Genomic DNA, 20736 nt, shown 5'->3' on the forward strand with positions numbered 1-20736 from the left:
AACAAAATGGCAAATGAGGTGCAGTGTATGTGAGGGTTGCATGCAGGGACAAAATATTTCACTTGTAGTTAATAATGTTTTAGGATGTTGAATGTTTGAAATGTATGTTTTGATGTTTTTATTGTGATTTTATTGTACTTTATAGTTGTAATAACTTTATGCTGTGCACCGCCCAGAGAGCCTTCAGGCTTTGGGCGGTATAAAAATTGAACAAAATAAATAAATAAATAAAACCCTGAACCACATAGATGCTGATGGGGATTGAACTTGTGGTGATTAACTAGGAAAGACTTCTGGGGTGTATCAGAGATTACAACAAAAATGCTCACTCAATATGCAATAGCAGTGAATAACGTACATGTCACATTAACAGTATTATGGTCATTGCTACCTCAACAAGAAGAGAGCTGAAAATGTTTCGGAAAAAAGCAACGTCATGTGACTGGGGTACATTTGCTATAAGGAAAGCCGGAAATATTTGGACTTTTTTAGTTTAGAAAAAAGGGGACAGAGGATGGACATTATATATAACTACAAAATTATGCTTTATAAAAAGGTGGACAGAAATAGTGTTTTGCTTCCACTCTCATAATATTAGAATTTATGATTACCCACTGAAATTGACTGGCAGTAGATGCAGAACTGATGAAAAGGTCTTATTCACACAGTGTATAATTAATGTATGTATCACAGGATGTGGTGATGGCAAATGATTTAGATGGTTTTGAAAGGGGATTAGACAGAAGCATAGGAGATAGGCTCTATCAACAGCTATTGGCCATGATAGTCCCATGCCCTGAATAGCAGTTTTCAGGGGTGGGATGGGGTGAAGAGCAGAGAAGGGCTATTGCAGGAGTTGCCAATCTTTTGGGGCCCGTGGGCACATCTGTAACCAGAGAAACTATTGTGGGCTCCACACATGTATCTCATTTGCCAATTTGTTGTCCATTCACCCACCTGGTCACAATTTTAGCAGAGTGAGGGAACCCTGAAGGTGCCAGGGAAAGCCTCTGTGGGTGCATGGGCACCACAGCTGGATTACTGCATTCATGATGTGCTTTTGGGATTCTAGGAAATATCTGGTTGGTCTCCGTGGGAAACAGAATACAGGACTAGACTGATTTTTTTCTGGCCAGCAGGGTTTTTCTTACGTTCTGAAAGCTCCAGCAATGAGTGTCAAGATGGGATCTTCTTGCATCATCTAGAGGAAGTTATATTGTTGCAGCTGTTCTTCACGTTGGTTTCTTTCTCAATTCGGATAAAGGAACTTAATTGTGTCTTGGGAGGCCATCACCATCGTTCTAATCCAATAGGAATTTATGTACATGCAAGCAGATGCTGTCGGTGTTTCCCTGGGCAGAAAAGCTGAATCCAGGAACTAGGACTGTGTACATCTTGTTCTCAACAGTGCTGAACATCTGTTCAAGGAGAGGGTGCAGAGTCCCCCAGATTTTCAGTGCTATTGGGGGCAATACTTGAAATGTAAAGCTTAAATTGGCTAAACATGTATGTTTAAATAAATGATATATGTATAAACTTCAGCCCAGCTGACGAAGCGTCAAGGCGAGTTAAGCAGCAGAGCGAAAAGAGGGTAAGTAGCTCCCATTTATTTCATTATTTAAATTGAAGTAAAACAGCTCAGAGCAATAACTAATAAGGGCAGCCCAAGGTCACCCTGAGCTAGGAGCCAAATCCTGAAAGAACCTATATCTTAGGAGACAGATCCTAGGAGAAGGAAGCCCACAGAAAGCTAGTTTTCAACACCACCCTAGCAGGAAAGCTTCAGGGGACACTGTAAACAAGGCTAAATTCCAGTCGGAGAGAAGGAGGAAAAGGAAACTCCACCGACACATACAGGGAGAGAGTCAGCTCAGTCCTTGCTAAAAAGGGCAGCTTCAGCCTTCCTGAAACACAACCACAAGCTCTGTTTCCCTAGGTTAAAGAAAGGTCAGGCTGTTCTAGGTGGGAAAACAACGAACACAAAAGACTTGCCTGGAAGGCGCAGCCCCTTGCTGAGATTAAAAGCAGCCAAAAGCTTAAACAGCCCCGCCCCTCGCTCAGGAAGGAAGGAAGCCTGAGAGAATACTAAAGAGTTAAGCCCCAGCTGATAGCCATCAGCCTCAAGTAACACATCATTGGCTGGCAGCAGTAGCTGGGAGGAACCAGCCACACATATAGTCAGAGCGCCCTAGCGAGGGAGCCTGCTCCACGAGCTAGAGGGAGCCCCAGCTGACGAAGCGTCAAGGCGAGTTAAGCAGCAGAGCGAGTTTGGCAGCAGGGCGAGGAGGCCAGGGCCCCCCACTCTGCCCGTCTGTTCCCTGACCTCAACTAAACCGCAGTCTCCAACCCATTGACGTAATAAACCTTAAACAAATCTATGCAGGTAAGAAGCCAGCAGGGGTGTGGGGGCTTTCCAGTGTTTTGCACCGCCTGCAGCATGTACGACTATCTGCCTGTTGGACAGAAGTCGTGGGTATGCTCTCGGTGCAATGAGCTCCTGGCTCTCCGGGAACGACTTCATTTCCTTGAGGCCAAGGTGGCGGACCTGGAAAAGCTGAGAGAGGCAGAGAGGTGTGTGGAGGAGGCCTTCAGGGACGTTATAGCTGTGTCCCACTCCAACGATGATAGCTCTCCTGCTATCATGGAGAACGATGGTCTCGGGGAAGGAGAGCATCCAGCTGAGGAAGAGGGAAATGATCCCTTAGAAGGGACCCATTCCTTGGGGGATGAGCAGCTGTCCTCTCGTGCCGAGGATATATCTCCAGGGGGTGGAGGGATCCTTGTAGTGGGTGATTCGATCATTAGGAACATAGACAGTGGGGTGTGTGATGGGCGTGTAGACCGCAAGGTGTTTTGCCTGCCTGGTGCGAAGGTTGCGGATATCGCCCGTCGTTTAGATAGTTTGGTAGACAGTGCTTGGAAGGAGTCAGTGGTCGTGGTGCACGTTGGCACCAACGACATGGGGAAATGCAGCCGTGAGGTCCTGGAAGCAAAATTTAGGTTGCTAGGTAGGATGCTGAAAGCCAGGACCTCCAAGGTGGCTTTCTCTGAAATGCTACCGGTTCCACGCGCAGGACCAGCCAGACAGGCCCAGCTTTGCAGTCTCAATGCGTGGATGAGACGATGGTGTCGGGTGGAAGGGTTTGGATTTGTTAGGCACTGGGGAACATTTTGGGACAAGCCGGGCCTGTACAAAAGGGACGGGCTCCACTTGAACCAGAATGGAACCAGACTGCTGGCACTTAAAATTAAAAAGGTGGCAGAGCAGCTTTTAAACTGACTGAGGGGGGAAACCCGACAGGAGCTGAGAAAGGTCCGGTTCGGAATAAACTTCCCTCCTGGGATAAAAACCAAAGAAATGATGAAATTTTAAAAGGGGTAGGCCTAGAAGTAGGCATTGTGAGAGCAGGGGCACAGGATATAAATTCAGAAGAGCAAAATTACCACAGGCCTAACCACAAGTGCCAAAGACACTTGAAGAGAGACACTGCTTACAAGTGCCTGTACGCTAATGCTAGGAGCCTGCGAACCAAGATGGGAGAACTGGAGTGCTTGGTCTTAGAGGAGAGCATTGATATAGTGAGCATAACGGAGACCTGGTGGAATGGAGAAAACCAGTGGGATACGGTTATCCCTGGATATAAACTATATCGGAAGGACAGGGAAGGACGTATTGGTGGCGGAGTCGCTCTATACGTGAAAGAAGGCATTGAATCCAGCAAGCTCGAAACCCCAAAAGAGGCAGACTCCTCCACAGAATCGTTGTGGGTGGTGATACTGTGCCCCAGGAGGGACTTAATACTGGGAACGATCTATCGTCCCCCTGATCAAAATGCTCAGGGAGACCTTGAGATGAGATATGAAATTGAGGAAGCATCCAAACTAGGAAAGGTGGTAGTAATGGGTGACTTCAACTACCCGGACATAGACTGGCTGCATATGTGTTCCAGTCATGACAAAGAAGCAAAGTTTCTAGATATTCTAAATGACTATTGCCTAGACCAGTTGGTCATGGAACCGACCAGAGGGACGGCAACCCTGGACTTAATCCTCAGTGGGGACCGGGACCTGGTCGGTTGTTGAACCGATTGGGAGCAGTGACCACAGTGCTATTAAATTAAACATACATGTAACTGGCCAATTGCCAAGAAAATCCAACACGGTCACATTTGACTTCAAAAGAGGAAACTTCACAAAAATGAGAGGATTGGTAAAAAGAAAGCTGAAAAACAAAGTCCAGAGGGTCACATCACTCAAAAATGCTTGGAAGTTGTTTAAAAACACTATATTAGAAGCTCAACTGGAGTGCATACCACAGATCAGAAAAGGTACCGCCAGGGCCAAGAAGATGCCAGCATGGTTAACGAGCAAAGTCAAGGAAGCTCTTAGAGGCAAAAAGTCTTCCTTCAGAAAATGGAAGTCTTGTCCGAATGAAGAAAATAAAAAAGAACACAAACTCTGGCAAAAGAAATGCAAGAAGACAATAAGGGATGCTAAAAAAGAATTTGAGGAGCACATTGCTAAGAACATAAAAACCAACAACAAAAAATTCTATAAATACATTCAAAGCAGGAGACCATCTAGTGAGAAGATTGGACCCTTGGATGAGAAGGGAGTCAAAGGTGTACTAAAGAATGATAAGGAGATTGCAGAGAAGCTAAATGAATTCTTTGCATGTGTCTTCACAGTGGAAGATATAGGGCAGATCCCTGAACCTGAACTAACGTTTGCAGGAAGGGATTCTGAGGAACTGAGACAAATAGTGGTAACGAGAAAGGAAGTTCTAAGCTTAATGGACAATATAAAAACTGACAAATCACCGGGCCCGGATGGCATCCACCCAAGAGTTCTCAAAGAACTCAAAGGTGAAATTGCTGATCTGCTAACTAAAATATGTAACTTGTCCCTTGGGTCCTCCTCCGTGCCTGAGGACTGGAAAGTGGCAAATGTAACGCCAATCTTCAAAAAGGGATCCAGAGGGGATCCCGGAAATTACAGGCCAGTTAGCTTAACTTCTGTCCCTGGAAAACTGGTAGAAAGTATTATTAAAGCTAGATTAACTAAGCACATAGAAGAACAAGCCTTGCTGAAGCAGAGCCAGCATGGCTTCTGCAAGGGAAAGTTCTGTCTCAGTAACCTATTAGAATTCTTTGAGAGTGTCAACAAGCATATAGATAGGGGTGATCCAGTGGACATAGTGTACTTAGACTTTCAAAAAGCGTTTGACAAGGTACCTCACCAAAGGCTTCTGAGGAAGCTTAGCAGTCATGGAATAAGAGGAGAGGTCCTCTTGTGGATAAGGAATTGGTTAAGAAGCAGAAAGCAGAGAGTAGGAATAAAGGGACAGTTCTCCCAATGGAGGGCTGTAGAAAGTGGAGTCCCTCAAGGATCGGAATTGGGACCTGTACTTTTCAACTTGTTCATTAATGACCTAGAATTAGGAGTGAGCAGTGAAGTGGCCAGGTTTGCTGATGACACTAAATTGTTCAGGGTTGTTAAAACAAAAAGGGATTGCGAAGAGCTCCAAAAAGACCTCTCCAAACTGAGTGAATGGGCAGAAAAATGGCAAATGCAATTCAATATAAACAAGTGTAAAATTATGCATATTGGAGCAAAAAATCTTAATTTCACATATACGCTCATGGGGTCTGAACTGGCGGTGACCGACCAGGAGAGAGACCTTGGGGTTGTAGTGGACAGCACGATGAAAATGTCGACCCAGTGTGCGGCAGCTGTGAAAAAGGCAAATTCCATGCTAGGGATAATTAGGAAAGGTGTTGAAAATAAAACAGCCGATATCATAATGCCGTTGTATAAATCTATGGTGCGGCCGCATTTGGAATACTGTGTACAGTTCTGGTCGCCTCATCTCAAAAAGGATATTATAGAGTTGGAAAAGGTTCAGAAGAAGGCAACCAGAATGATCAAGGGGATGGAGCGACTCCCTTATGAGGAAAGGTTGCAGCATTTGGGGCTTTTTAGTTTAGAGAAAAGGCGGGTCAGAGGAGACATGATAGAAGTGTATAAAATTATGCATGGCATTGAGAAAGTGGATAGAGAAAAGTTCTTCTCCCTCTCTCATAATACTAGACTTCGTGGACATTCAAAGAAGCTGAATGTTGGAAGATTCAGGACAGACAAAAGGAAGTACTTCTTTACTCAGCGCATAGTTAAACTATGGAATTTGCTCCCACAAGACGCAGTAATGGCCACCAGCTTGGATGGCTTTAAAAGAAGATTAGAGAAATTCATGGAGGACAGGGCTATCAATGGCTACTAGCCATGATGGCTGTGCTGTGCCACCCTAGTCAGAGGCAGCATGCTTCTGAAAACCAGTTGCCGGAAGCCTCAGGAGGGTAGAGTGTTCTTGCACTCGGGTCCTGCTTGCAGGCTTCCCCCAGGCACCTGGTTGGCCACTGTGAGAACAGGATGCTGGACTAGATGGGCCACTGGCCTGATCCAGCAGGCTCTTCTTATGTTCTTATGTTCTCAATGTAAGCATTCATTCTGCTGTTTGAATCTACCAACAGTAGTGGCTGTACTACTGGAGTTTCTTCCAACTTGAGCAGCCTGATTGTTCACATCTTTACTCAAGAGTTTGCTCAATAAGACTGACTCTCAAACACATGGGGGTCATAACTCAGTCACAGAGACATATGCTTTGTATGCAGAAAGTTCCGGGTTCAACCCCTCATATCCTTGATTAAAGTACCTCAGGTAACATCTGCACAAGACCTTGGACAATCGCTGCAAGATTAGACAAAGTGGCTTAGATCAATCAATGGTCTGACTCAGCGGTAGGCAGATTCAAGACTGGAGCCAGGCAGATGAATTCAGTAGTCACATTTCCATGGGATCGGGGAACTGGTCAGTTACATCTGCAGGATGTCCACTGCAATCCATCCATCTCCACTTTGGACGGGGGAAAACACAAAAAAGTGTGATGGGAGCAAATCTGTTCCCTCCCATTGGAATCAAAGGGAGTGGAATTATGCCAAGACTTGTCCTGGTGTAGATCTCCAGTATTTATGGGTGTGATCATGAAATAGGGGAGTTTGGTGTGCGTTTCTTCCCAATGCTGTTCATGTGCCACCCAGAACTCCACCTTGCTTTCAGGGCTCTGTGGGCAGAAATGTGCCAGTGGAGCAGCTCACCTGGCAGAACCTTTCCACAGTGCATAGAGGCCTCTCTGATGTTTATAGGGGAGGTGGTGGATTTGCAGGTCTGGTGACACCATGACCCTTCCATCATAACCTAATGCTCATTAGCCAATGAACTGGTGAGTATAGAACTGCACCCTTAATTATTTTTTCCAGCAAAAAAAAAGCAGCTGGCATACAAAATGTGGTCAATGGAATATGGTAATCATAAAAGACCAAGCAAGCAGTGTTAGAAAGGTTCTTCTCTTTAGTATGGAAATAAGCCAGACATAATAAAACCACCATAAAAATGTCAAAATGACATATGACAAAGCATTGGCTTTTCATGACTACAACTTGTAATGGACTGGAAAACAATCTGAACTGTAATTTTTACTTACAACTCATGTTAAATTGATCTTCAGCTTGCTTTGATAAGAAAGCAATTGACGAAAATGTGATTAATGTGACAAAACCACTTGGAAAGGTATGTGCTTCAGATATCCATGTGTGCTTGTTTATAGATCAATACCTAACTATAATAAAATTAAACTAAAAACCATGTTTTATGATAGCAGAAGAAATGTTGTATAAGTGTATCAGGTCACTATTCAGCACAGCTTTTGACATAAATGGCTGAAAGTCTTTCCTAAAATGTTTATTCCTCTCCAATCTTAAAGCATGAAGCAATTCAGAAACACCCCTTTCAAGTGTTCAAGTGAGCTGAGATCCCACACACAGACAAAAGTGATCGTGTAAGGTAGCAGTAAAGAAGTGATTGTTTCTGGCTTGGCAACCTCTCCCTTCATACCACCAGCACATTTATAAAGGCTCTAGGATGCCAGTCACTAGCCAGGGTTACTACTCCTACATACAATTCACCCATATTTTCAAAGGGAAATCAAAGCTCCTATACTTTCAAGAGTCTGCAGCAAAGGTGTTCCCTTTCATTCCACAAGCCACCTGGTTCTGAATACATGGCAGAAAATGTATTACTTCAAGGGACCCACAGAGGTAAATGCATATTAATAAGAGCATTAGTGTCACAAAGATTTTACTGGTTACCATCTCCCTCACTGAATGGGAATTTTCAAAATGGCCTTAATTAGAACCAGCAAAATTGTATTGGAAGATGTGCACAAAATTGTTGTACGGACAAGGAGCTGTAGGTGACATTCACAAATTACCTCTCAAATGCCATATTTAGGGTCTGTGTGGGATCTTGTTTAGGAATAATACTGAAGTCCATCCACTCTGCATAGAGGATCGAGTTAATCTGTTAAGTAGGCTGTGTATTGGTTACCTCACTGATAAAGAGGCAAGAGAAAGCTATGAACTGTTTTTCAGCAGGTGAGCATAGCATCCCTATTAGGTCATGGGCATTATCTGGGTATGTCCTACCCTGGAGAGAAACATCTCTGCACTCATGATCCATGACCTAATTCTACTACTCACTAATAGCTCACCATATGCTCAGAGGCACATTACCAAATTCTTCCAAGCTACACAGCATGTGGATTGGACTGTGAAAGACCAACCCAAATGGTGTTTGCATTTTGACAAATTTGTAGGGCAGTACAACATCTCAGAGAGGAGTTCAGGTCTCCTGCTCCCCTGGTGCATTCACTATAGCTGCCCAATTTCCCTTCTTTTTAAAGTTTGATAGAAATATCTGTTGGCTATGGGTATGTTCTCAAACCACAAGGTTTTTTGCCTAGTAGTGAATTTCTCTGCTTTTTAATCCGGGAGGTAAGAAATGGGATCCTGTGCAAGTTTGCTGAGACTGGATTGATCATTTGCATGCTTATTGAGTTCAGTGGGATTTACTCCCCTGCAATCATGCTTAGGATAGGTGAAACGGACCACAGGGGATGGAAAGGGGAGGAGGGGGATGGGAGCAGGCAGGAGAGAGAGGAAGTGGGAAGGGGAGGAGGAAGGGAGAGTTGAAGGGAAGGAGGGGAAAGGCAGGTCTGATCATTTGCATGCTTATTGAGTTCAATGGGATCTACTCCTGTGCAATCATGGCTAAGATAGGTAAATCTGACCATGGGGGAGGAGGGAATTGGAAGGGAATGGGGAAGGGAGGGGTGAAGGAAGGAGCAGGGAAGGGAAGGAGGGGCAGGTTTGATCATTTGCATGCTTTAGGAGTTCAGTGGGATTTACTCCTGTGCAATCATGCTTAGGATAGGTGAAACTGACCTGGGCAAGGGGCAGAGGGAAGGGGGAGGGGAGGAGATTGGATGGGTGGGCACGGGGCAGAGGGGAAGCCCTTTTCCAAAAGGAAATCATTGTGAACAGTATTCTTTTTCAGAGTTTCCCCCACCTTTTTATTCTACAGCAGGCACATGTAGCCTCCCACCCAAATTTAAACCAAGGCCGTCCCTGGGCACATCCACACCAGACCTTTATTTCACTTTAGACAGTCATGGCTTCTCCAAAGAATCCTGGGAAGTGTAGTTAGTGAAGGGTGCTGAGAGTTGATAGGCAATGCCCTGTTCTCCTCACAGAAATTCAGTCAGAGTGGCTGACTGTTAAACCACTGACTGTCAGGGGAACAGGAGTCTCCTCTCAGCACCCTTCACAAACTACACTTCCCAGGATTCTTTGGGGGAAGCCATGGCTGTCTAAAGTGAAATAAAGGTCTGGTGTGGGTGTGGCCCCGATTAGGCAAGCCCAGCAGCTGTGACTCTTTTAGAACACTGACAGTTGGTTCTTACTGAGCATGCCCGACATTATCTTTGAGTTCCATGCAAAATTTCTTAATTAAAAATCAGCCAGGCATTTTTTAACTTTTAAACTGCAGATGATGAAGGTCAGAGCATGAGGCAAAGTCAATAATAGGATTACAGGTACTCTGTGAACATGGCTGATTTTTAATTAATTTCAACAAATTATGGGAACTCTGACAGAAAAAAGTCCAAAAGGGGTCTGCGGTTTTTCTCTTTCTTTTTACACTTTGAACTCTCCAGTCTCTCTGTTTTGTGTATCAACATTGTGAAAATTTAGAGGGTTGTTAAGCAAGCAATTCTGAGTTCAGGACTATAAGTTTTGTTATGTTTTGTTTTGAAATGAGCTTATGGGAAGCATCAGAATGGTATGTGGGGGGTATTTTCCATTTAACATTGCGGAATGTGAATAATCCATGCTGATTATAGTATACAGCCACTCTTGTGGCTGTATAATAAAGGAGGGAGCATACGACTATATCCTCTGTCAGGCAGGGAGGCAGACACACCCTCACAGTAATGGAGTCAGTAATGGAGGCCAGAGAGAGGGAGAGCTACATCACCCTCCACAACTAAAGATCCATCCAAGCTGAAAATGATAGAGGAGCAACTGGTTGCGACCCACGGGATCTCCCAAATACTGCTGGCAAGGAATGTGACATTAATTCTTTGCTTATGTGTGTATATTCAGCAATAAATGCTGTAAGATGCTTATTTGGTGCTCTTAATTGTCTAACTGGAATTCATGAACTGATTACCTCTCATCAATTAAATGGCAGTCACCCTGGAACAGGGGTAGCACCCTGTGACAGAACAGAAGGCTGCATCTCTGACAATTTATGGTGCACTGAATAGCCCCTTTGTGTGTAAATACATTACATTCAATGTTTGTTAAAAAACAGATTAGGTTTTAAACTGAATTTTCAAGTTTACACCAATATAAAACAACCTCCATCTTTTATACACTATTGAATTCCTCCTTTTCCCCATCTTTAATAATCATATTACTGTACAATTCAGTAATCTTCACACTTTTAAATAAAAATGCAGTATTTTGATAAAGCCCTCACCTTGAACAGGCTAAGTACAAGATTGTCAAAATAAAGTGTAGATATTTGAACATAGATATTTGACACTAAACTCAGTTTTACAATATTGACCACATTGACAAGCAATTTACATTTGACGTGAAGATTTGAGGTACGCTAGTGCCACTCCTGTGGCCGTAGTCCACAAAGTGGCTGTAGCTACTAGACCCATTAGGGATTTGGGTAAGTTTCAGCAGAACTCTTGCCCTACACAATATTACATTTCCCCCCCATTAAAATAAATGAAATCACAGTTTTGGGAAATGGAGAACTGGCAGAATATGTTATGCTGAAACAAATTGTGCCTTTGCAAATTGCAATAGGAATAGTGGATACTGTCTCCTGCTCTTCGTGGAGGCAAAGTAAATTTCATTAGGGGGGGAGGAAGTCAACAATTTGCAATAATTCTATGTGCAGTCCTAAGCATGTTATCCAACTAAGTGCAATGGGATGTACTTGCTGGTAACTGTGTTGGAACACAAGCCACCAACCCACAAAAGTAAATTTTACCTAACTTGCATAAGCACACTTATCTTTGAGAATGGCCCATTAAACAGTGGACCTTATTTCTAATCATGCACAGAATCAGGCAGTATTCACTATCTCAGCTACCACAGGGATGAATTGCTACCCAAAGGTGCTCAAATTATGCCAATGACCAATAAATCAAAATACATAAATAATTTATTTGAGTTGGAAAACTTGTTCTTGGTGCCTGCAAAGACCTCTGCCTGGTTACTGGGGGTGGGTGACCTCCATAAGACCGACCCTGCGTTATTCTTCTCACAAAACCTTTATGGGGTTAGTGTTAACACACAAACATTTAAGCAGAAGAATCTGTGCCATTTGAAAGACAGACGTTTCCCGTAACTGCTGCAGCACTTTAGGGATGATATAATATGTATGCACAGTTGCTCTTTCACTGTGTCACCATGAGAGGTGCAACTACAATTGTAGCAATTAGCCCAATCTATCTGGCAAATTTAGCCATCATTTCACCTTTAATACATAGCATGTGACCTTAGCTCTGGGAGAAGCCTTGGCAATTTCTCCAAATTGGCACTACCATTTTGTAATCTATATATCATCTTCAATGACAACTTCATTTGGGCACAATTCTGTGCAAACCCCACAGAAATGAATGAGAAGAGTGTAAGTGCATGGTTGTGCTGAGATGTGCTCCAGGATACTGGTATCCAGATATTGGTATCAAGTCTAATGATCCTGGGTATTCAAGGATCCATAACAGCTAATAAGTAGATTCAGAATTAAATGGACACGCATATGTCAGATATATTTGACAATTTCACTGAGACTTATTCAAGTGAGCAAGGAATTTGTAAGGTTCACGGTACGTATTATAACAGCATACATACTGGGACACCCAATATCTATCCATAAATAAGCCCCACTGAATTTAAAGGGATTTAAACACATTCAATATGTTTATTATTTACATTTATTAAATTTAGCTTCCACTCAAATGTCAACCATGCCTAATGCAGATAACATGTGGAAGTACATAAAAAACCCTCAGCAATAGGTCTGATTCTTCAAACCACGAGCTAATACGAGGGTAAAATATGCACACTGATCATCCTAATAAGCATAGGGGCCTGGATAAGACAGTCTGTGAAAGGAAAGATATCATCACTCCATTCACACTTCAATTTGTGATCCATCACAATCCTGTGATGTGGATTGCAAAGCAGGTTATTTCATTTCATTTTTCTTCGCACTTTCATTTAACGCCAATGCTCTCCACTCTCTATGACTTCACTGTTAAACACTGGATACACCTGCATTATCTTGTATGCACTGGCACACTGGCAACATAGCAGTGACCACTTGGAAGATGTGGCCATAACAGGCTACTCATCAGCCACACTCCTACATGGAACTCCATAGGCAGTATATTCTCTCTCTTAGTTGTAGCAGTTAAAAGGCTTTGAGAGGGTGCTGGTGTGAACACTGGTGTCACATTTCTATCATAACCCCTAATCCACCCTCCCTACTGAGTAGCATGGAAGTGAGCAGTGTTTTCTGTCTGAGGAAGGGGCAGCTCTCTTGCACAGCACAGGTGCTATGAGAGGGAAAGAGATTGTTCTCAACCTCTGATATGGAGGTGCCAGTGAAGCTTGGTGTTGTCCTCTACAGTTTGCTTTAGTTTTTAATGAAGTTTAATTAGCAGCTCTGTGACAGTATAAAGGAAGGGAGCACAGAACTTTTGAAGAATGTTTAAAAATAATCATTAAAAAGTTTCAACATGTTAAGAGACCTGAGTGAGGGAGCCGTGTCACATCTCCAGTGACATCAAGGGGTCTGACATTTCACTCACAAATGAATCTCACATGGAGGAAATTGTATTTCCCCAGCAACAAAATACTATATTGTTTGAATCCTGGGAAAATGCAATGTCTAGACAACAGAAGCGCTACATTTAAAAAAAAATGACGGGATGGACACACAAGTGTCTTTGCAACACATAAGTAATAACTGCACCTTTATTGTGCTGAAAAGGGTCTTCTGGAAACACTAGTCATGTTGGACAAGGGTGCTGTGTTTCACTGAAGATGCACCACTATAAACCTTGGAGATCCCAAACGTAAGCTCTCTTTTTAGAAGTAAACTTCATCTCTGTTGAATATTTGATGATTGGCAGTTTCATGAACGAAATCAATGAAGATCACCTGATATAGTTCTTCCAGGCTGAATTGGTCAGCCTGGCATTGCCAGATTCAGCCATAGTGCTATTTTGCTTAAAAGGCCCTTCTTGCTGGAAAAGAACGCACTTTCTTTTGTAAAAAGAACAAGGTTTTTTAAAAAAATCTTGAGAGCAAAGACAGAAAAGAACACAGGAGAGGAGCCAAGAGAAAGAGGAACAGACACCTATTGTAACAACCTATATAAATATACCACGTTCAAGATACTCAATTAAGTACTGTTAAAAGCTATATTTCTTATATTTGAGAGCCTGACATCTATAGCAACCTGGAAAAAGTCTTTATTTTTGATCAAAAATATGTATAGAAATGTCTGGTTTTGAGACAAATATACATTTTTTCTTTTTAACAAAATAAATTAAATATACATGTATTCTGTTTAAACTCTATATAGAATTAAAAGGTTTAAATCTTTGACTGATTCATATCTAGTTCATTTGGATATTTAACATGGTCTGATTTTGCTGTGTGTTCCCCCTTAAAACTGAATTAAATAACAAAATGAAACCCCTTTCCCTCCCTCCTCTCCCCCCCTCCACAAGTGCATATTCAGCAAATTCATCATTCACTGGAGTTGAATTTTATTCTCTCTCTTTTAAGAGCTGTTTTTAACATGCTTTGTATTATCACTTGTCAGCTCAGAAACGGGCCACTATAAATCCTGAGAATCTGATTATCTCAAGGGCAGCATGATGGGATTCTTTTTTTTACAAAAATCAGCAGCTCAATTATTATCATGGTTATAATTAAATATAAATATAAAAGCCAGCTGTACAATAACGTCTGTTGTTTTTGTGGCAGGTGGGGGGAGGGGGAGCTAAGCCCTTTAAAGGTTTACAGGAAGGCCCTCTGGCAAAAGAGGGTCCCTCATTCACAACTAGCTTGCTTATTGCTAACTACCAGGCAGCATTATACAGTTCCACAACTTTAAATGGAAACATATTCCGCTCCCCACCCCCGAAACTGTCAAGGTGGCATTTTTCTTCTTCCTAATGTCACTCAAATGCTTCAGGGTCTAAGTGCTGCTTTGGCATCCGGCCTCCAGTCTCCCTGCTTATACTCGCTTAGAAGGGAAAGGGGCTTTTGTGTGTGTTCCAAAGGAAGAAATCACACGGGCCTTGCACTTCAACAGGTGGCCAGAGAGCAGAGGCAGCATCAGAGAGGGAAGAGGGCCAGGCCCCAGCTTCCCTTCTCTTGTTCCTCTTGCTTTTATAACAGGAGTTTCCAGTTTCTCAGGGACACAAGTGGCTGCCTTTGTCCTTTGGGAATTCCTTCATTATTCCTTGTCACAATAATAACAAACCACAAATCTCTTATTCCACACATCCCTCTCCAAAACTGCTTTTTTTAAAAAAAGAAAAAGTGGTTTAGTTTAAATTTGGTTTCATTTCCCACCTTTCCAATATAAGCTGACTGAAAGAAGTCTGTTTATAGTACCACGAGACAAGCACCATGTAACTTTTTTAACACTGGTAATGAATGTGCTGATGCTGGTGAACTTTGCCTTCAATGTGTGAATGAGTGTGAGTATGGATGTCTGTGTAAATCTTTGGGTACATTTTGGAAGCCATATTTGGGGCCAGGGCAGACCCTTGGGTCAGCAAGTGCTGCTGCTGCTGCTGTGCTGCTACATATTCCTCATAGTTTAAAGAGGAGATGCAGTCTTTATCTGGAACCTGGGACACACAGACCCGGTCCCGTGGGTGTGGCCTGTGTATGGGAGGTGCTGCGGGAGGAGAACATGGCTTCTTCTTCGTTTGGCAGAGCCACAGGAGGATTGTTCCAAAGATGAAGACAGCTCCAGCAGGGATTCCAATTATCACAGGCCATGGAAGACTGCTGGCAGAAGAAGGAGCCACAGGCGGACTGGGTGGCTTGGGATCTGGATAGCCGATTGCATGGGACACAGAAAGAGAGCAAAAGATTAATTAGAACCAGGACAGGGAGATTCAGATCAGATGTCAGGCATATGGACTCTTGCATATACTCTCTTATGCTTTATTTCAGTCAGTCTGGCCTTCCTAACGCCAGTATTGGGAAAAATGTTGCTCAGAGTAGAGGTAGAAATTAAGCTGCTGTCAACAATGCTTTCTTCTAATCAACATGCAAGAAATCTCAACTATGTGACCTGGTTGTGCAGGATATCACTTCAACCTAGATGCAACTTAGCCACATACAGCTGGTTTTCTTCACTGCTGAATTCTGACAGGTGGAGATGGAAAGATCTGTTAATTTCAGTTTTCTGTTTCTCATTTTCCCACTTTTAAATTCGATTCTGCAGCAATTTGCAATTAAAAAAAATCCTGATGAAAATTTTAGTGAATTTGTCCTAATAAATATATATTTATGTGGAGTTTTGACTAATATACACATTTTTGCAAGCAGTTTCTCCTAATAAAATGCGTTTTTGTATGTTATTTTCACTAAAAAAAATCATTTTACTGCACATTCTCGCCTAGTACATGTTAACATGTTGTAAGCATTGTTTGGTTGCACAACTGGATTACAGAATTCAAATAACTGACGTTTGAAGGATGGCTGAGTTTTTGTTCTCATACTGTTTTGCAAAGTGTGAATCTGATAAATTTGGTTTTAAATGTGAACCAAATCAAATTTCTTCCCCATCTGTACTGCCAGGTATTCCGTCTCCATTGACTGAACCATAAAAATCATAGATCCGGTGTTTTCCAATACTGTCATCATGCAAAAGCATGGATCCGAGGTACAGATCCTAATGGATCTTCATGATTTTTATGAGGGGTCCCCTCAAAACAATCATAGTTCACTTCAGTGTCCACAGATGTATTGTGATTTGTTGGTGGCTTTGTTGTCTGAGGATTGGTTCAGTGTTTTTGTGGCACTTTGTGGTTGAATTTGGTGGTGGCCTTTTATTTGTGTACTTTCTTTGTTTCTGGGGTGTTTGTGTGGCTCAGGGAGGGGAAAGAGAAGGAAGAGGCAACCACAGCAATCCCTCAAAATTCTGAAAGTGCCCACTGGCCCCCAAAAGGTTGGTGATTCCTGGCTTAGGATTCCAGCCAATCCAACAAATAACCAGCAAATTCTCTTGTATGGTTAAGGCAGAGAGCACAGGAAAGTGACTGAGAAGTGAGACAACCTTGCAATTTCAGCATCTAAAATAAGCAAGAAGGGAAAGTGAGGGACCAGACAAGGCAGGCTAAATGGCCCTTTCACCTCCTGCCCTGTTGTCCATCTACTGAAGACTGTGAATGATGTGACTAAAGAGTTAACACTACTTGGGTTTCATTTTTAATGTTATACTTACAGCATATGTGTGCTTTTATCTGGAAGCCGCTGTGAGTTCCAGTTTTGGAAAAAGGGCGGGGTAAAAATAATGATAATAATAAATAATTAATAAATAATAGTTCCAATCCAGCATCAGGTGAGAAGTCTTAGGGCAGGGAACATAGCCTTAATTAACTGCTTAAAAGAAGTAACAATGAATAGTACTGCCTAACTGGTGGCTTCATTCAGGGTTTAATTATATATATTCTGTGTAAATATATGTAATGAACCCACAACAGCTAACAATCTGGAGTGGAGGGGATGCTTCACCCTTTCCCAGCACGGAGTGCTCTGCTCTAAGTACTCCTCAAGCCACGACCCATACCATGGGAATCCAAATGCATTTGCTCTAACAAACATGAATTTGGAACCCCATGGGGGGAAGCAGCCGGTGTGTTATTTAGAGCAGGGAAGAGGCAGGCAGAAGAGTTGCACATTCTACTTTACTCCATTCCAAATCACATCTTCCTGAAGTTGCTTTTAATCAGAAAATAGCAAGACTTGGGGATTTGCTGCATGTGTTTGCCTGTAATGTGTGCTTTGGCCCCAGAGTCAGTGAAGTGGCTTCTATAGCCTTCAGTGAGAGCAGTACTAGCTCATTCAGAATAAAAAAAATTCTGTGTGACAGTTTGGTAATCTGTTAGCTTGATTGTATACCGATTGTTAGTCCCTATCCTAAAAGTACCCTTTCCTACTCTGGGATGTGACCTTGGAAGAAGAATACTTCAGAATAATCACATTAGATGAATACTTTATTCAGCCTAGTTTGTTTCCATTTTAGTTAGTGCAGTTTTCAGTGAAGTTGATTGGACAGAGTGGATATAGTTTGGTTGAGAACTCAGACAGTAAAATTCAATCACCACAGCAATAAACTCCAGAACAAAATAAGAATGAATGAAGGACTGGAGGACTAATAGTCAGGAAACAAAGGAAAGACTAACACCAATTATACTCTCACCTGGCAGCACAGTGAGAAATGCACTTCGGAAGCTATATCCCATTGTGTTGGCACCTAGACAGATGTACATCCCGGCATCCTCTTCTTTGGCTCTTGTAATCATGAGTTTATTCAGGTAGGAGCCATCAGGACGGGACCAGACCTCCCCCGTGGGCAGCACCACAAACTTCTGCCCCCCAACATCGATGGTGGAATTGTATTTGTTCTCAGTGCCGTACTCCACTCTCTTCAGCCACTGAATGACAGGTTTGACATCGCTCCTCACCTTACACTGGAAGGAGGTTGTCCCCCCATAGTCTACAGTTGTGTTCACAGGATGTGTTCCTGTAAGAATTGGTTTGGATCTTGTTCTCTCTAGAAATAAGCACAAGCAATCAACTTTTTTAATGCATTCATAAATCATCTTTGTGAATGAGTATTTAAAACAAAACAATAGAGATTCCCCCTAACGTGTAATCACAGTATGCACTTGGGCAACTTCACATGCTCACTGAATGTGCGGCAGATGGGATGTGTGGGGCAGGACTAGTGACCCCCCCATCCATGGTTTTCATTAAGGGGACTCAGATTCCACACAACAGAATTTTGTCTTTGCTCATCACTTGCAGCTGATTTGGGACTCCATTTCTCACTAATCTTCCCTATCCACAACATCTACTGCTACTACACCGGCAAGCTGCTCACAACAGTCTTGGGAGTCCATGGCTTGATCCTATAGGCCAGGAGTGTCATCATTCATATGGTTCATTGGCCAAATGTCCCTTTAGGAGGTACCATTTCTCCACTCCATACATATTATCTTCAGTGCTAGCCATCATGATCCCTTAGTAGGGGAAAAACAGTTGTTTGTTGGTGGCTACTATTGATCTCACAGTGTCAACTTACTTCCTGTTCCTCAATCCTCCCTAAATTAGAAACTGGGTGTCATGCAGCATGACAATTATGTGGAATGCAGTAAAGTACAATGCACTGGAGTAGCGATGCCTGTAAATTCAAATTGAACTGATATTTTTGGATGGGAGAAAAAAAGATAGCCATAACCCCTGCATATCTGTTAGGCAAGAAAAGCGCATCAGACCTTGCTACTACAAACCGTGACAATGCTGCATGAGTTTTGAAATGAGAGCCAGAATCAACATACCGGCATAGCAACTGTTGCATTGGGATGTAGATGCCTGTGATAAAGAGTTCTGAGCATAAAATGTGAGGCTGTAAATCCGGGGTAGAGAACCTCAGACCTGGAAACCCTTGAGACTCTCCCCAGGCTATGCCTTCTTCCCAGGCCACATTCATTTCACTAAGCTGCACCCTCCCCAAGTGCCTTGAACGATGATAATGCCTCTTGCTTGGTTGCTTGCCTGAATGGAGGGAGAGTTATGTGTAGGAGCCCCTGGTTTGTTGCCCACCTCCTTTCTGCCTCTGGCCCTGCCCACCACTGCCATGCTGCCCTTAGAAGGCTGTCCATGAGGTAATGAGACCCTCAGGCTGTAAAAGGCCTCCCACCCCTGCTGTAAATTATATCAAGGGATTCATGACAGACACAAGCTGGAAGGAACTATGTTTTGATACGCAGATGAGGCTGGTAAGTGACTAGTAGCTTAGACAGAAGGGTTATGTGAGGAAACGGAGGAGGTGCTGACCTACCCACAGCATACTGTCAAAATATTAAGAAACCCTTTATTTAGAAACTTTTTTATTCTTAGTCTGCCAAAGCTAATGAAAATGAAGGATATATACATATTTTACTTGATAAAAACCAAAACAAATGGGGACAGAAGAGAACTTGTTACAAATGCTGCCTGGTTTTGATGAAGTAAAAATGCAGCATCAGACATTAAGATGAGGCTTGATTCATCTCCATGTCTTTGCTCCTGGTTTTAATGTAAACACATGTTTTTATTGCCTCCACACAGCTGCATTTTTATCAGTACCAGATGTTCAGCAGGTTTGTACACTCGACACATAACAGAATCCCGCCACATGTGCTTTTCATTCACATTTTTACACTTCAGTTATCATTGAGCAGACTATTGCCTTTGAATGTAGGAATTCCCACACCAGAAGTAATTTTATTGTACTAAAAATCAAGAGGTATAAATCAGGTCTATTAAATCAATGAGAGTGGTACTATTCACTGTGTGAGTTGGACCTACAGAATCTGCCTGTCTAAGTAGACAGTATGATGGCACTGCCACAAGGTCATAGCACCAGCCAGAGAGGTCCTTTGACCTCTAAATATGGGAGTACTAACCTAGTACATGATGTACTGTGTTAATGATCGCAACACTTCACCCTAACCAAGTCTTAGGAATAGGTTGTAGAAGATAGATATGCTGTCTAGGAATTGTTCGATGGAATTTTCCTATTTAAAAAACATCAGAGCTTCCCTTTTACAGTCTCTCTTTTAGTATCATAAGCTTTCTGAGTCAACATAAAGTAATGTTACAAACACTACATCTTGACATAGCACAGAAAAGAAAACAGATGGAGAAGACTGTGCACAGACTCACAAGATAAGGCAGTGATAGTGGTTGTGTGGAAATAACCTCATCACCTGAGCAGTTTTCTTCATGAGATATCCACCAATTGTCTGCTTTTGTCTGCTTACATCATAAATAATATGAGATTCTACTATTTCTCTTCACTGACTTTTAGCTGTCCCACTTATTTTATTTCTGTCACTGAGTCCAATATACAAGGTACACTGCTGAATGCATTAAATGACTTTTCCCCATGTTAATCTATTTGAAAAAAAATGTTTCACTCACAAGTATCACTCTTCAGATATTTTTCATTTTG

The 20736-nt window shown here is 42.5% G+C and overlaps 1 protein-coding gene across 5 annotated transcripts in view; it reads right to left on the bottom strand.

Annotated features, from left to right (window-relative positions):
* Positions 1-12516: 12516 nt before the first annotated feature.
* FGFRL1 (fibroblast growth factor receptor like 1) overlaps positions 12517-20736 on the bottom strand; it is a 326242-nt gene continuing 318022 nt past the window's right edge. For 4 of the 5 annotated variants that reach the window (XM_061629849.1, XM_061629848.1, XM_061629851.1 and 1 more), the window contains exons 6-7: positions 17938-18291; positions 12517-15558 (exon numbers count right to left, since the gene is read on the bottom strand). In XM_061629849.1, coding sequence (XP_061485833.1) covers positions 15140-15558; positions 17938-18291 — 773 coding nt within the window. In that variant the 3' untranslated portion in view covers positions 12517-15139. The remainder of the gene's footprint in view (positions 15559-17937; positions 18292-20736) is intronic. The other variant, XM_061629850.1, reaches the window with a different exon arrangement.

Source organism: Rhineura floridana, chromosome 5 (genome assembly GCF_030035675.1).
Source record: "Rhineura floridana isolate rRhiFlo1 chromosome 5, rRhiFlo1.hap2, whole genome shotgun sequence".
NCBI classification, from domain to species: Eukaryota; Metazoa; Chordata; class Lepidosauria; order Squamata; family Rhineuridae; genus Rhineura; species Rhineura floridana.